Raw genomic sequence first — 17,853 nt, 5'->3', positions numbered from 1 at the left:
AAGCAATTCACTTACAAAGGAAACAGCATAAGAGTAAGTAGTGACTACTCAGCAGCCACCATGGAGGCGAAAAGGCAGTGGCATGACATATTTAGAATTCTGAGAGAGAAAAATTGCAAACCGAGAATTCTTTATCCAGCAAAGCTCTCCTTCAAATTTGAGGGAGCGCTTAAATTTTTCACAGACAAACAAATGCTGAGAGAATTTGCTAACAAGAGACCTGCCCTACTTGAGATACTAAAGGAAGCCCTGCCGACAGAGAAAGAAAGAAAGGAGAGAGAGAGATGGAGAAAGGTTCAGTACTACAGAGATTTCATATGGGTATGTTAACATTAAGAGAGAGAGGGAAAAAATATATCTGACAAACATAAACCAAAGGATAGGATGGCTGATTCAAGAACTCCCCAGTTAAAATATATAGATTGGCAGAATGGATCAAAAAATATGAACCATCAATATGTTGCATACGAGAGACTCAGACACAGGGGCACAAAGAAATTGAAAATGAAAGGATGGAAAAAAATATTTCATGCAAGCTACAGCCAAAAGAAAGCAGGAGTAGCAGTATTAATCTCGGATAAAATAGACTTTAAATGTAAGGATGTTATGAGAGACAAAGAAGGCCACTGCATGCTAATAAAAGGGGCAATTCAACAAGAAGAAATAACAATCATAAATGTCTATGCACCCAATCAAGGTGCTACAAAATGCATGAGAGAAACACTGGCAAAACTAAAGGAAGCAATTGATGTTTCCACAATAATTGTGGGAGACTTCAGCACATCACTATCTCCTATAGATAGTTCAACCAGACAGAAGACCAATAAGGAAACTGAAAACCTAAACAATCTGATAAATGAATTAGATTTAACAGACATATACAGAACATTACATCCTAAATCACCAGGATACACATACTTTTCTAGTGCTCACGGAACTTTCTCCAGAATAGATCATATGCTGGGACATAAAACAAGCCTCAGTAAATTTAAAAAGATTGAAATTATTAAAGCACATTCTCTGACCACAATGGAATACAATTAGAAGTCAATAACCATCAGAGACTTAGAAAATTCACAAATACCTGGAGGTTAAACAACACACTCCTAAGCAATCAGTGGGTTAAAGAAGAAATAGTAAGAGAAATTGCTAAATACATAGAGACGAATGAAAATGAGAACACAACATATCAAAACCTATGGGATACAGCAAAAGTGGTACTGAGGGGGAAATTTGTAGCACTAAATATGCATCAAAAAGAGAGCTAAAATCAAAGAACTAATGGATGAACTGAAGGAGCTAGAAAATGAACAGCAAACCAATCCTAAACCAAGTAGAAGAAAAGAAATAACAAGGATTAAAGCAGAGGTAAATGACATAGAGAACAACAACAACAAAAAAAAATAAAGAACACCAAAAGTTGGTTCTTTGAGAAGATCAACAAGATTGACAAGCTCCTAGCTAGAATGACAAAATCAAAAAGAGAGAAGACCCATATGAACAAAATAATGAATGAGAAAGGGGACATTAGTGTGGATCCTGAAGAAAATTTAAAAATTTTAAGAGGATACTGTGAACAACTGTATGCCAACAAACAGATAATATAGAGGAAATGGACCATTTCCTGGAAACATACGAACAACTGACCAGAGAAGAAACAGAAGACCTCAAGCAACCAATCAAAAGCCAAGAGATCCAGTCAGTCATCAAAAGCTTCCCACAAGTAAATGCCCAGGGCCAGATGGCTTCACAGGGGAAATCTACCAAACTTTCCAAAGGGAACTGACACCAATCTTACTTAAACTCTTTCAAAACATCGAATAAAATGGAATACTACCTAACACATTTTATGGAGCTCACATCAATCTAATACCAAAACCAGGCAAAGATGCCACAAAAAAAGAAAACCACAGGCCAATCTCCCGAATGAATAGAGACACAAAAATTCTCAAGAAAATACTTGCAAATCAAATCCAAAGACACTTTAAAAAAATCATACACCATGACCAAGTGGGATTCATTCCAGGCATGCAAGGATGGTTCAGCATAAGAAAATCAATCCATGTATTACAGCACATTAACAAATTAAAAGAGAAAAATCAAATGATCATCTGAAAAGATGCTGAAAAAGCATTTGACAAAATCCAACATTGTTTTTTGATAAAAACCCTTTGAAAGGTAGGAATTGAAGGAAATTTTCTCAGTATGATAAAGAGCATATATGAAAAACCCATAGCCAGCATGGTACTCAATGGCGAGAGACTGAAAGCCTTCTCTCTAAGCTCAGGAACAAGACAAGGATGCCTGCTGTCACCACTGTCATTCAACATTGTGCTAGAAGAGAAAGAAAAGGCATCCAGATTGGAAAGGAAGAAGTAAAACTGTCATTATTTGCAGATGATATGTTCTTATATCTGGAAAACCCTGAGAAATCGATGATACAGCTACTAGAGCTAATAAATTTAGCAAAGTAGTGGGATACAAGATTAATGCATATAAGTCAATAATGTTTCTATATGCTAGAAATGAGCAAAGTGAAGAGACACTCAAGAAAAAGATACCATTTTCAATAGCAACTAAAAAAATCAAGTACCTAGGAATAAATTTAACCCAAAATGTAAAAGACCTGTACAAAAAAACCTACATAACTCTACTAAAAGAAATAGAAGCAGACCTTAAAAGATGGAAGAATATTCCATGTTCATGGATAGGAAGGCTAAATGTCATTAAGATGTCAGTTCTACACAAACTCATCTACAGATTAAATGCAATCCCAGTCAAAATTCCAGCAGCCTACTTTGCAGACTTGGAAAAGCTAGTTATCTAATTTATTTGGAAAGGGAAGATGCCTCGGATAGCTAAAAACACTCTAAAAAAGAAAAACGAAGTGGGAGGACTTACACTCCCTGACTTTGAAGCTTATTATAAAGCCACAGTAGTCAAAATAGCATGGTAATGGCACCAACATAGACGTATTGATCAATGGAATCAAATTGAGAATTCGGAGACAGACCCCCAGATATACGGCGGACTGATCTTTGATAAGGCCCCCAAAGCCCCTGAACTGGGACATAACAGTCTTTTCAACAAATGGAGCTGGAAGAGTTGGATATCCATATCCAAAAGAATGAAAGAGGACCCCTACCTCGCACCCTACATAAAAATTAACTCAAAGTGGATCAAAGACCTCAATATAAAAGACAGTAGCATAAAACTCCTTAGAAGGTCATGTAGGGAAACATCTTCAAGACCTTGTTTTAGGTGGCAGTTTCCTAGACCTTACACCCAAAGCACAAGAACAAAAGAAAAAATAGATAAATGGGAACTCCTCAAGCTTAGAAGTTTCTGTACCTCAAAGAAATTTGTCAAAATGGTGACGTGGCAGCCAACTCAATGGGAAACAATTTTTGAAATCATGTATCTGGCAAAAGACAGATATCTTGCACATATAAAGAAATCCTACAACTCAGTGACAGTAGTACAGACAGCACAATTATAAAATGGGCAAAAGATAGGAAGAGATAGTTCTCCGAAGGGGAAATGCAGATGGCCAAGAAACATGAAAAAATGTTCAGCTTCACTAGATACTATAGAGATGCAAATTAAGACCACAGTGAGATACCATCTCACACCAATTAGAATGGCTGCCATTAAACAAACAGGAAACTACAAATGCTGGAGAGGTTGTGGAGAAAGTGGAACTCTTATTCATTGTTGGTGGGACTGTATAATGGTTCAGTCACTCTGGAAGTCAGTCTGGCATTTCCTTAGAAAACTAGGTATAAAGGTACTCTTCAATCCAGCAATTTCGCTTCTTGGTATATACCTGGAAGATCTGAAAGCTGGAATGCAAAATGCCAGAAATGAATTGGCTTTTATAAAGGGGGTTTATTTGGTTACAAAGTTACAGTCTTAAGGCCATAAAAGTTTCCAGGCTAAGGCATCAATAATAGGCTACCTTCACTGAAGGATGGCTGATGGTGTCCGGAAAACCTTTTAGCTGGGAAGGCACGTTGCTGGCGTCTGCTGATCCCGAGTTGTGTACCAGCTCCTCTCTCAGCTCCTTTGTGTTCTTGGTTCTTTCTCCCAGGACATTTCTCTCTTAAGTCCTGGGAATCCTGTCTTAGCATATCCCAGAGCAACTCTGGTCTAACAGAAGTCTGCTTTCAATGGCCATTTCCAAAATGTCTCTCTCAGCTGCAGTAGTGAGCTCCTTCTGTCTGAGCTCTTACAGGGCTCCAATAAACTTATCAAGACCAACACTGAATGGGTGGGGCCACTCCTCCATGGAAATAATCTAATCAAAAGGTCACACCCTAATCAAAGTTGTCACTCAAAGTTGGTTGAGTTACTTCTCCATGGAAACACTGAATCAAAAGGTTCCAACCTGATAAACACTAATAGGTCTGTCCCCACCAGGTTGCATTAAAGAACATGACATTTGGGGGAACATAATACATCCAAACCGGCACAGGAGGTTTCTCACCATTCCCGGAACTGACAAGAGCAACTTACTATGCCTGTGCTGTATAAACAGTATGGTTTATGGTGAACACATACTTTATCCCTAAACTCTGAAATTTTGGTACATGTCAGGCAGAGGTTGTCTTTGAGGCCAGTCTCCAATAAATAACCTGGGAACTGAGTCTCTTAACAAGCTTCCTGGTTACAGCATTTCCCATGTTTGTCACAACTCATTGCTGGGGAAGTTAAATATGTCCTGTGTGACCTTGCTGGGAGAGGACCCTTGGAAGCTTGTGGCTGGTTTCCCCTGTACTTTGCTTCATGCAGCTTTTTCCTTGGCTGACTTTGCTCTGTATCCTTTAGCTGTAATAAATCTTAGCTATGAGTACAAATATGCTGAGTCCTATAAGTCCTCCTAGTGAATCGTTGAACCTGGGGATGGTCTTGGGGACCCTTGAAACAGTGGGTGTTGGTGTGTGTGTTGTCACATTTTAGCTATGAATAAAATGCTGTGAAATATTCTTACACATGCTTTTTCTTAGTCATTTGCACTCATTTCCCTTGGACATAGGACCATAAGTGCAGTTGCTGGTCATAGGATGAGTACTCCTTGTGCTTAAAATTGTAGAAATATTGTATTTCTAGTTGCCTAAAGAATTGATCTGTTTCTTCGTGTTGTTCTTTTTGCCTAGAGTGCCCTCCCCACCCCCTACTATGTCTGTTTGGCAAAACCTTTTTAATCTTGCACCTACCTATTACCAGTGTTGTTTGATTATGTATTTACTTTGGACTTAGAATAGCATGTAACTTGTTTGTTTGTGTTCTCTATTAGACCATTAATGCCTTAGGAGCAGGGATTATCTTATTTATCCTCAGTCCCCAGAATGGCCCCTGTCATATGATGAGACTACAGTTAATAATTGCAATCTTTGGGTCACCAAGCACCAAATTATACTGTCCATTGGTTCTTTGTTTTTTGGTCATGTGGAATGGACTCCAGTCAGAACTTAAAACCCCAAATCCCAAAATGACTTTGAGTGCCTGAGAGCTTTGACAGGCAGAAGAGGTAAAATTGATGAGTGAAGATAGTGATTTTGTTTAAAAGCTCAAGAAAGGGATCCCTACCATTTATGGAGATGGTTATTGAGGTGGTAAAAATATCTATGAAAGGAGCGTGATATGAATCTGCCTTACCTATTGTATCCGTATTGAGTGCTTGCAAATGAGCAGATGTTAAGCTGGGTGTTGCTGAGATGCAGGCCTTCAAGGACCTTATGGTTTACTGAATTGCAGAGCTAATAGTACAGACAGTTAATAGTGGTAAACAGTGTGACAAGAACTACAGTTATAGTGAGTTTTGTGTTCTAGATATTCTTGAACAGTCTTGAGCAGTCAATTAAATATTCTTTTAATGTTTCCCATAAACCTATCCTAGAAATTGTAGTATTTACTTTTGCATACTGACTCTATAGAGCAAAAAAAAAGTTGGATGATAGTTATTCCCTGTCGAATCTGAAGAATAACCAGAGAAGTAAAGGAGAGCTAGGAGAAAATGGTCCGTGAATTAAGTGAGCGGAGAGTAGTCAAAGATTAGATATCTAACCCAAAGATGCCAAAAAAGACAGACTTGAAGTAATGGTTGGGTTTTGGCAGCTATGAAGTTATTAATTTAGAAGCAGTTGTGTGTGTGGGGGGGGGGATAGCTGAGAGGGCAGTGCTGACAGGATGTTATGAGTTGAAAAGGACGAACAGGAGATTAAAGAAGTAAAGATAGCATATTTTCCAGAACGTTGCTAGTAGAGCAAAAGAAAGAAGTCAGTGACTTGGGAGGATGTTTTAAGTCAAGAAATGCCTGGGTTTTGTTGTTGTTTTCTTAAAAATTTATTTTGAAATACTTTCAGACTTACAGTACAGTTTTAAAAAACAGACAAACCCCATACAGAGAATTCAACATACCCTTATCCCCCCAGATACCTAGAGCCATCAATTTTAGTATTTGGCCACTTTTGCTATATCATTCTGTCTAGACATTTTGTTTTTGTCTGCCTATTGATCCATTTTCTGAACACTTGACTGAGTTGTATACATCATTCTCCTTGGACACTTAATACTGCTATGTACATTTCCTAAGAGCAAGGATATTCACTTATGTAATCACTTTAAGTGCAGTTATCAAGTTCAAGAAATTTAACATTAATGTAAAGCTTACAGTCTTTGTATTTTTTATATCTCCCAATAATGTCCTTTTAAGGACATCACTATCCTCCCTTGCTAGATCCCATCCGGATTATTTATTGCATTTTAATTGTCATTGTCTCTTTAGTTGCTTTTTCTTTCTTTTTTTTTTTTTCTTTCTCTTTCCTTCATTCCTTCCTCTTTTCTTTCTTTCCTTTCCTTTCCTTCTTTTCCTTCTTTCCTTTCCTTCTTTCCTTTTCCTCCTTCTCTTTCCTTCTTCTTTTTTCCTTCTTCCCTTTTCCTTCTTCCCTTTTCCTTCTTTCCTCCCCTTCCTTTCATTCCTTTCTTTCCTCTCCTTTCCTTTCTTCCTCTCCTTTCCTTCCTGCCCTCTCCTTCCTGTCTTCCCCTCTCCCCCTCTTCTTCCCTCCCCTCAAACACTCCCAAGTGTACTGTTCAATTGGATTATTCACATGCATAATATTGCAGTACCCTCGCCATGTTCCATTACTAAAACTTTCCCAGTTCTCCAAACAGAAACCCTACAACCATAATGCATTAACTCCCCATTTCCTTATCCCCTGCCACTGGCAACCTATATTCTTAATTTCTGTCCCTATGAGCTTGCATATTTTTATAGTTATCATGGGGCTCAAATTTAACATCCTAAATCTATAACAGTCTCCTTTGCTCTGACACCAACTTCAATGGTATATGCAAACTATGTTCTGATACCATTCTGTCCCCCGCCTTTACATAATTCTTGTCACAAATTATTTTTTTATACATTATAAGTCCAAAAATGACTGGTTTTTCATTACATTTATGCATTTTTAGATCTTGTAGGCAATAGAAAGTGAAGTTACAACCAGAAATGCAATAGTACTGGCATTTATATTTATCCCTGTTATTACCCTCCCTAAAGAGCTTTATTTCTTCATGTGACTTCCATCTATTGTCTATTGCCCTTTCCTTCCAACCTGCAGAATTCTCTTTAGCATCTCTTGTAGGACTAGTGGTGATGAACTCCCTCAGCTTTTGTTTATCTGGGACTTTTTTAATCTCTTCTTCATTTTCAAAAAGTTTTGCCAGATACATAATTCTTGGATGGCAGTTTTTTGCTTTCAGCACATTAGATATGTCATCCCCTGCCTTCTTGTCTTAATGGTTTCTGATGAGAAATCAACACTTAATCTTATTGAGGCTCCCTTGTATATGGCATGTTGCTTCTCTTTTGGCTTTACAAGTTCTCTATCTTGGGCATGTGGCATGAGACTGTTTGAGGTTATCCTGTTTGGAGTTAGTTGAGCTTCTTGGATGTATATATTCATGTCTTTTATTACATTTGGGAAGTTTTCAGCCCTATTTCTTGGAATATTTTCCCTTTCCTTTTCTCTTTTTCCTTCTGGGACTCCCACAATGCATATGCTTGATGGTGTCCCATAGCTTCTTCAGGTTCTGTTAACTTTTCTTCATTCTTTTGTTTTTCTGCTTCTCAGATTGGATGATTTCAGTTGTCTTATCTTCAGGTTCACTGATTCATTCTTCTGCCAGCGCCAGTCTTCTGAACTCTTTAGGGAATTCTTAATTTCTGTTACTGTGGTCTTTAGCTCTAACTGGTTTCTTTTCATAATTTCCATCTCTCTTGATCTTCTCTTTGTGTTCATCTATCATTTTCCTGATTTCCTTTACTTTTTTGCCCACATTTTCCTTTAGCTCTTTGAGCACACATATAGGACCGTTTTTAAAATCTCTTGTCTGGTATGTCCCAGGTCTGGTCCTCATTTATGGTTTCTTAATGCTTTAATTTTCTCCCTTGCCTAGGCCATCACTTTCTGTTTCTTCCTGTTTCTTTTTATGTTTTGTTGAAATCTTCTGTTGAAACCTGGATATTTCGATATTTTAATGTGTTATCCTTGGAATTTAGACTCTGAAGTGTCTGTTCCTTAAGCTTGTATCCAGTTGGTATTATGCAGGGCTTTTCTTGATTGCCAAGAGCTAACGAAAAAGAAAAGGAAAAACCACCTTTCCCATACTTTGCAGGTTGATCTGTGCAAGTGCTCTCCTTCAGGGCTTCTCTATGCAGTGGGCTTAGATAATAGCTCCAGGCCAAAGTATAGGGGCTGCCCTGATTCTTTCTACACTTGTGTCTTGTCTTGGGTATGCATATGTGTCCCGGGGAATTCCCTCAAATACCCTCTCTTCCCTAGGAAGCTGTTTGCTCTTGGTCCAAGATACTGCACTGTATGTCCTACAGGCTGCAATCCCTTGCCCCAGGCAGCCACTTAACTGCTTTCCCACAGCATTCTGTAGGAGAGCTTGGGGAGCTGCTTTCTACCCTAAGGGCATGTTCTGGCATGGCAAGTTCCCCAGGCGACCAGCAGACAGATTGGGCCAGACATACATGCTCCAACTATATGCATGATGGTTATTCTGCTCCCTCTGGAATTGGCACCAGTGTTCCTGAAGCTGTTGGGAGAGGGGCCAACCAAGGTGCCTCAAGATCTTACTGCTTTTAAATAGCTTTTTTCTTGATTTAGCACTTGTCCTATTACTGCAATCTTTTGTTTTCTAAAGCTTTGAAAAGGATAATTCTGCCAGTTCTTAATGATTGTTCAAAGCTTCTGTGGGGTAATGGAGCCCTGAAGTGTCGCACTCCACAGTCTTGATTGAGGCAGGGCCAAGGCAAGGTTGCTTTTTTTTTTTCTAATTAAACTTTATCAAAAAATTAAAAAGAAAACATTTCAAACAATACAAACCAAAGGAATAAGGAAAACAAATAACTAAAATAACTGCATTGCCTCCAACATGTTCCTACTATACCCCAAGAAAATTAACAAACCATAGTCATTCCTGAGCATTCCCATATGGTTAAGATTACCCTCAATATCTTATCTGTTCTCATTAGATTATTGTTTCCCCTACACTAGTTGCTATCTACCTCTAGGTCCCCTACGTTCTACAATATAAGACACTTATTTTACATTTTGCACAGAGTTCATGTTAGTGGTAACATACAGTATCTCTCTTCTTGTGTCTGGCTTATTTCATGTCTTCAAGGTTCATCCATGTTGTCATATGTTTCACTACCTGAAAAATGTAGAACACTTCACAGATTCGCGTGTCATCCTTGACAGGGACCATGCTAATCTTCTCTGTATCATTCCAATTTTAGTATATGTGCCACCGAAGCAAGCACAAGGTTGCTTTTTTAAATGTGAGAACCTTAAGCATAGTTGTAGACTTAGGGGAGAGAGCCAGTGGAGTCTAGAAAGGAAAGTCAGATCAGGAAGGAAGAGATACCTAGGGATGGATTCACTTTCTTGCTCTGATAAAAGGAGGAGGTGAGGATCTGCGGCCTTATTTCCTTAATTCCTGATTTAGGACTATTTCCCATTCCTGAATTTACTATGTTCCTTATCCTCTCTGTGCTTGTTCTGCGCCTGTCTATCATGCTCTTTCTCATACCTCCTTGTTAAAATTCTGCTTTTTCTTTAGTCTTCCCCTCAGAATTCTGAATTGTGAAACCATTCCAGACACTTAATTACTCTTTCCTTCATCTCTGGCAATTTTATTTTTTTATTAGCGAAGTGGTGGGTTTACAGAACACTCATACATAAAGTACAGGATTCCCATACATGGTCTCCCCACCACACCCCACCAACATCTTGCATTAATGTGGAACATTTGTTACAATTAATAGCACATTTTTGTAATTGTACTATTAATTAAAGTCCACGATTTAACTTAGGGTTCATTGTTTGTGTAGTATAGTTCCATGGGTTTTTAAAAAAAATTATATTCTGCTACCATATATCTACCATTTCCCTTTTTGTCATATTCATATATGTATTTTAGTGCTGTTAATTGTGTTCAAAATGTTTTGTTACCATCATCACCATCCATTACCACCTGTAGCGTTTTGTACTTAACTCTATATCCAATTACCACAATGGATTTTTTTCTTCCCATTTGTTAACTTATTTCTCTGAAGGCAGAGATTGTTTTGTTTACCTCTGTAATCTCAGTTTCTAGCCTAGCAGGTTTTCAGTATTTACGAAATACTAGGTTGAATTATGTGATGCCGCTTTTTTGTTGTTCGAAAACGGTAGAATACTGACAGTTTCATGTAGACCAGTGTTTTTATTCTTTACATTGTGGTACAGAAGACTTGTGGTGGAGGTTCTGTTAAGAATGGGTACATAAGGACCAAGGAGATAGTTAAACAGAGAAAAGCATATTATAACAACTATGGAGTCATTTAAGTTCAACCAAAACTTGGCTTTGAGTAGATTGGTGATCACCAAAGCAAAATGGAAACTTGGCTAGATTAGGAATATAAAGGGGAAAGTGTAGCCTTTTCCAATCTTTAGGTCCAAATGACATCTTTCTAAGTGGGTTTTCATATAAGGGCTGGTAAAAAATGTGGTGAACAATAACCTCAAAATTCTGTATATAAATGCTATAGGGATGTTTTTAGCTTTATTACTTGGTATAAAACTAAGGGCAAATTGCCCAAAATACATCTCAACAGAACAAGATTTTTGGGTCGTCTTAAGTATATTACTTTCTAGTGTTCTGGCTTAACTAAAAAATAAAATCTAAATGTTCAAGACCAGTGCTGCTTACCTGAAAACCATCTGATGAAATAGAAAAAAATCTTGTTCCTAGAGTATTTTTAGTGTGAACATTCAGTTTTGCAGGGATTTCACTAGATTTCCATCCTTGAATCCCAGGTTAAAAGCTCCATTTGGAAAAGTAAACTGTGTGCCCTTCAGACAAACTGCCATAGATTTCCCAACTGACTTTTGATGAATTTAATAGTAAATGATAAGTGGTAATAGTCTCGAAAGAACGTGCAGTGTGGGAACTGTGTGGTTGAGTAAAGGAAACAATAAAACTCAACCCAGGAATGGTAGAGTTGGCATTCATGTATGACATTTGTTTATCCCCAAACCAGGAGTTTGATCTGAAGGAATAGCCATTCCATCTCTGCACATTGATCCTCAAGTGTATGGTATCTGAAGATAGGATAGGGTTTCCAGATTAGGCAATTCTAGATTTGTTTTAACAAATAAGTATAAAATTTTGGAATCTTATTCTTTAATTAGCAAACATAATTAGCAAGCATGTAAGCCACATAGTGTGTGTTTAGATTTTTAAAGAAGGAATTACGATAGTTTCAAACCATAGATGCAGAACAATTCTAGTTATGTGCTAAAACCAGTAAGAGGCTTTTTGGCAAACTTGGCTAGAATGAATAATTTGAAAGCATACTACTGAGTAACAATGGTTAAATGAATCAAATGGAATTAGGGAACATCTATTACTAATAAGTTACTTATCAAGCATATCCAGGCACTTTTTATATTTCCAAAGTCTGCAAAGAGAACTTTTTATACCTGAGGCAACTGAGACTCAGAGAAGATACTTAAGTGGTAGATGTGGTGTTCACACTCCAAAGCCTGTGTTCTTTCTGCTGTGTGAAACAGTGATTCATAATTTTAGGGAGGATTCATCCCGTTTGTAAAAGGGGAATGCTTTTTTAGACTGCCCCCTTCCCCTTTTGTGTCCCAGTTTGAGGATCACTACAGGAAACTACTATTTCATGATGGGAGCATCAAAACTTTTGTCTGTTGAAGAGAAGAAAATAGAGAACTCCTCTAAAATAACTTGTATTAATAGTGATTCCTCATGAACTATTCTTTCTGATGGTAGGTAGGTAGAATAGTTTGTCTTGAGGCCATTTTTAGCTGGTGAATATATTATAGCATTAAACTTTAAAAGAATGATTGTTTCTTTTCCAGTATTGCCAAGTAATCCTTCCTTTTGACCCCTGATTGTCAGTAGTATTAAGGTTTGACCTCTTCAACAGTCTCTGACTATCAAAGTCTATTTTCCTGTCCATATGAAAAACCAAGAAAAGGTTTTTTTAAAAAAACCTGCAAATGATCTTACTTTTTAGCAAAATATGCCAAAAAATTACAATGGAAGCCATCAAGCAATAATAGAATAACCAAGAAAAAACTGTTTTTCCTCATGGTAAAACATTGGTCTGAACACAGACCTCTGTAAATTGAATCAAAGTTATGATAGACTGTACAAAGAAATTGGTCTGTGAGTATAAGATTGAAAAGAAAGTTTGTTTTGAAAATGAGAAATTATGAACTCATTTATTAGAATTTAAAAGAATCTGTGTATTCTACAGTAGGTTTAGACTTTAGGCAGTTCTGTTTATATAATGTCTTTAGTCTTCTAATTAAACTTTTTAAATCTTATGATTAGGAGGAAGAGTTTTTGGGCTTCCAGGCACAGAAGGGCCTGGGGTCTAGACTAAAAGGACCAGTTGCCTTAGATCTTCAGTAAATATTCCTCATTTAATGAGCAAATAGATTCTTTGCCTTTAGGATCTGTGTGATAGCCTCTGAACCCATATTGTAATAGTAATCATACTAATGATAGCCAGCGTTCATTGGTTCAGCGCATAATTATGTGCCAGGCAGTGTGCTCAGCACTTTATGTGTATTAATTCACAAAACAGCGCTATGAAATAATATTGTTACTCTTATTCCCGTTTTATACATGCTCTTTTCCCCGTCTGGCATTACTGGCTTTGATTTTTTTTTTTCAAATTGATGACTCAAGGCAAATAATCATGGTACTTACTGATAATGATTAAGCAGTTTGGGGTATAAATTGAGCACCACATTTGTTTTTATTCTAATTGCAAGGCATCATCTTAAACTGTATCTCAGATTTGGTGTACTGAAGAGAAGGGGAAGGGAAGCACACCAAATTTCACCTAACTTGAGTTTCGAGGTTATGGGAGTGAGAGTCTGGCAGGATGGCCAGACAAAATCCTAAATTAGAGTTTTTCAGGATACTTGAGATGGTAAGATTCTTAGACATTTCCTTCCTCCTGTGGAAGCAGATTTCTCCCAAAAGGTTTTCAGATCTGCATCTGCCTCCTGGACTACTGTTGCACTTTCCTCAGATTCTCCTGCCTTCCATCTTTGATGTAGTTATTGGTGTTTCCCTTCAGCAACTCACATACAGTTGTCATTTGCTTGCCTTTCAACTTGGCCAAGGTCTAGGAATCCATATATATAGTAAATCTGTTGATAGTATATAAAAATGGTTACTTTTATTTATTAAGAGGGGCTCTTTAAAGTTTGGAAACTTCTGATCTAGGAGATAGTGCTCACCCCTTACATGTGAGGCCTTCTTTCCAGTCTGTTTTCTTCTGCTGTACCTAATGCTCCACCAGTCTGGACCACTCTTGACAATGCCTTCTGCTCTCCTTGTTCTTCAAATTTTCCTCTTCATTCCCACTTCTATGCACATTCTCTTTCTCTGAGCCAAATTGGCTTAAAGGACCATGCACGTTTACAGCATGTTGTGGTCGTTTACAGCACGATTAGGTCTTAGTTCCATTTCCAGATTTCAGAAACTTCTTTTAGTTTTTGTCTAAATAGTCTGTTGACCCTTAGGGTGCCCAGTGTGCATGGAGAGCAATTGGTTACTGCTTATTGGGCAGCGGGCTTACCCACATTATACTAGGTTAAACAAAATAACACCAGCATTTTTTTTTTTTGGTCCTGAAACAACCATCTGTAAGATTTCAGGTGACAGCTTCCCTTCTTTGTCTGTTTTGTTTGTTTGTTTGTTTTCCCAAGATAATAGAGAATGATAGAATTCATGAGGCATAGTGTCCTTAGAAAATTGAGTCTGTCAACCAGTATTTCATGTCTTACCATGTTAGGCATTAGATGTGGAGAGTGAGGGAGATTGAAGGATGGCACCTAGATTTCTGCCTTAGGCACCTGGTGGATGGTATAGTGTTATCTACTGAGGTAGAGAATACCAAAAGAATAGCTTTTGTGTTGAGGTTCAGTTCATGATTACCTATCTTAGAGTTCATTTTTCATTCAGTAATGTCTTACACATCTTCTCAAGCTAGTAAATAGAGCTGTATGTACTTTTAGTGGCCACATAGAGTTGCATAATTTAACTAATTCTCTTTGGGTGGTGTTTGTACCACTCTTGGTGCTTACACATATCCTCTCTTGTAAGTGTATCTTCAGATGTAAAAATAGCAGCCACCATATGCCAGGCACTATGCTAAGTTCTTTATACACGTTATTAAAAGGTTGGTAGGTATCTGTTTTCCATTTCATAAATGGGTAATCTTATGCACAGAGAGGTTCAGTAACTTGTCTGGCATAACACGACCAGTAAATGGCAGAACCAAGACATTTTTTAACAGATTTATTGAGATATAATTTACATATCATAAGTTAATCTGTTTAAAGTGTAAAATTGAATTATTTTTAGTATATCTAGAGTTGTGGAAACATCACCATGATATAATTTTAGAATATTTGCATCATCCTAAAAAGAAATGTTGTGTTCATTAGCCATCACTCCCTGTCTCTTCATTCATCGTATCCCTAGGCAACCACTAACCTATATTAGATTTGCGTCTTTTGGACATTTCATATAAAGGAAATGCAACATGGGTATTTGTGTCTGGCTTTCACTTAGCATAGTGTTTTTGAGGTTTATCCATACTCGAGCATATTGCCAGGTAATATATCATGATATGGATATTCTACCAGAACCAGTATTTAAACCCTGTCCTGTCTGGTTCTAAAGCTCATGCTCCTTCTACTATAGCATGCTTATTCCTCTTTGGGTCTACTAGATTAGAAGATTCTTGATGGTAGGGGCAATGTATTAGTTTCTAGGGCTGCTGTAACAAATTCCTACGATCTTGGCGGCTTGAAACAATAGAAATTTGTTCTCTCACTGTTCTGGAGGCCAGAAGTCTGAAATTAGTGTCAACAGAGCCACTTCTTTCTCTGAAGACTCTAGGGAAGAATCTTTCTTTACCACTTCCAGTTGCTGGTGGTCCCAGGTGTTCCTTGGCTTGTGATAGCATAATTCCACTTTCCCTGTCTTCACATGACCTTTTCGATGTGTCTTACAAGGATATCAGTCATTGGATTTAGGGCCTACCCAAATTCCAGTATGATTTTATCTTGACATCCTTAATTACATCTTAAAAGACCCTATTTTCAAATTAAGTTACATTCTGAGGTTCTGGGTGGACCTGAATTTTGAGGGGATGCTTTTTAACCCCTACAAGCACTATCTTTATATTTTAGTGTTTTCCCTTCTTAAAGTCTTCTCTTAATACCTTGATCATAGTCGACATTCACTAAATATTTTAATGCATAGTCAAGAAACCCAAGTCCTTGTTACTTTACCTTACACATGGTGTTGGGTTAGGAGAAGGGGAACAGAGTTTCTGGATTTATCATAGAGGAGTGTGAAAAACTAAATATCTTTTTTCTGTGTCTAGGAAGACGAAACAGGAAGGACCAAAGATTGCTGGGACAACCAGGAAGCACCTGCGCTCTCCACGTGTAGCAATGCCAATATCTTTCGAAGGATAAATGCCATATTGGATAATTCTCTGGATTTCAGTAGAGTCTGCACTACACCCATAAATCGAGGAATTCATGATCATTTGCCAGGTGATTTAGATTTGAAAACTTGGATGCACTAGGCTTGCATATAGAACTGCTCCCAGGCAGTGCATGTAGGGGAACTTCCTTGTGAACACTATTAAATATGACCTTGAGTCTCTGCTTGAGTCTGGCAATACTTGGCCCTGTTGTGGTGTACTGTGTGAATTGGGTCCCCCTCTTGGTGGAAACTGCCTTTGATTAGAATATGGAAATCTGTTTTATGGTACACAGGAAAATTGGTAACAAAATGATAGGTCAAATGTGGCAGGACTATTTACATATAGAATTATAATGCAAGCCATATATGTCATTTAAGATTTTCTGGTGGCCATATTAAAAAAGGTAAAGAGAAACAGGTGAAATTAATAACCTATTTTATTTAACCCATCACATCCAAAATATTATGTCAATCTGTAATCAATATAAAAATTGAGATATTACACTATTTTGTTAGTGCTGACACTTCAAAATCTGGTGTGTTTTAACACTTGGCACATCTCAGTTTGAACTAACTACATTTCAAGTACTTAGTACAACATATGACTAGTGGCTACTGTATTTGAACAGTGCAACTCTTGAATGCAGGTCAACAGCATATAGTTTTTATGATATATAGGCTACTTCACAGAATACTGGAGGGAGAGGACTGCATCCTCTGAAGATGGCTCTTTCCAAGGAGACTTGGATGACCTAAAAGTGTTTCTTAATCTTTTCTGGGAATTGCAACATGTTACAAGAATGCTGATGGAATGTTTTTGTTTGAGTTATTTTAGATGAAAGTAAATATATTTTTAACTTGTTAAATGGACCTTGAAAAAATTTTATGTAAAATAACAACAGGACTTCTCAGAAGCCCTCAGAAGAACTGATAATTGTTGGTTTTTAGTTATAAATGCTTTGATTTTTTGTAACTGAGACTTGGAAATAATTCCTGCAAAGATGCAGGAATATGTGAACATTAAGTAGCTAAACATTTGAGGGAGAGGCTCATTAAGAAGAATATTGACTTGTGGTGTCTGTAGAATTTGTGTCTATTAAATTGTACTGGAAGGCAAATGAGAAAAGGGCATGTGGGGGTCTTATCTCTTCTAACTCCAAAAAAGTATATATTTAATTGTCTTAGTTTCCTAGGGCTGCTGTAACAAAGTGTACCACAAACTAGGTGACTTGAAACAATAGAAATTTTTATTGTCTCATGGTTCTGGAGGCTAGAAATCGGAAATCAAGGTGTCAGCAGACTCCTATGCTTCCTGTGCAGTCTGTAGAAAACAAATCTGTTCATGTGTCTCTAGAATAATGGCAGTGGCTTGCCAGAAATCCATGGAATCCTCTGTTTCATATGTCACATGGCATTCTCCCCTTAGTCTGATTGTGTCCAAATTTCACCTTCTGATAAGGACACCAGTCATATTGGATTAAGGGCCCATGCTACTCCAGTCTGACCTCACTTACCTAATAAGATCCTTCAAAGATTGTTTCCAAAAAGGATCCCATTTATAGGACTAGGGGTTAGGGTTTGAGCATATATTTTGGGGAAACAGTTCAACCCAGAGCTGCAGTATTTTCTATTAATTCAAGTAAGTCATGAGCTTACTCTTTGCTCCTTTAGCTTATGCTTAGTTAAAAATGGGGGAATCTACTTGGGCTCAACATGTGTTCTGTTTTTCTCCTTTGAGAAAATTGC

At 37.6% G+C, this 17,853-nt stretch overlaps 1 protein-coding gene and 1 non-coding gene across 9 annotated transcripts in view; one reads left to right on the top strand and one right to left on the bottom strand.

Annotated features, from left to right (window-relative positions):
* Positions 1-17,853, top strand: part of CPEB1 (cytoplasmic polyadenylation element binding protein 1) — a 112,495-nt gene that overhangs the window by 29,834 nt on the left and 64,808 nt on the right. For 7 of the 8 annotated variants that reach the window (XM_037833153.1, XM_037833151.1, XM_037833152.1 and 4 more), the window contains exon 2: positions 16,001-16,175. In XM_037833153.1, coding sequence (XP_037689081.1) covers positions 16,001-16,175 — 175 coding nt within the window. The remainder of the gene's footprint in view (positions 1-16,000; positions 16,176-17,853) is intronic. The other variant, XM_037833161.1, reaches the window with a different exon arrangement.
* LOC119533526 lies at positions 9,730-9,835 on the bottom strand. The gene has a single exon (XR_005216655.1). It is a non-coding gene; the product is annotated as a U6 spliceosomal RNA (small nuclear RNA).

Source organism: Choloepus didactylus, chromosome 4, assembly GCF_015220235.1.
Source record: "Choloepus didactylus isolate mChoDid1 chromosome 4, mChoDid1.pri, whole genome shotgun sequence".
NCBI lineage: Eukaryota > Metazoa > Chordata > Mammalia > Pilosa > Megalonychidae > Choloepus > Choloepus didactylus.
The sequence above is the reverse complement of the archived record's forward strand: the minus strand, read 5'-3'. Positions and strand labels throughout refer to the sequence as shown.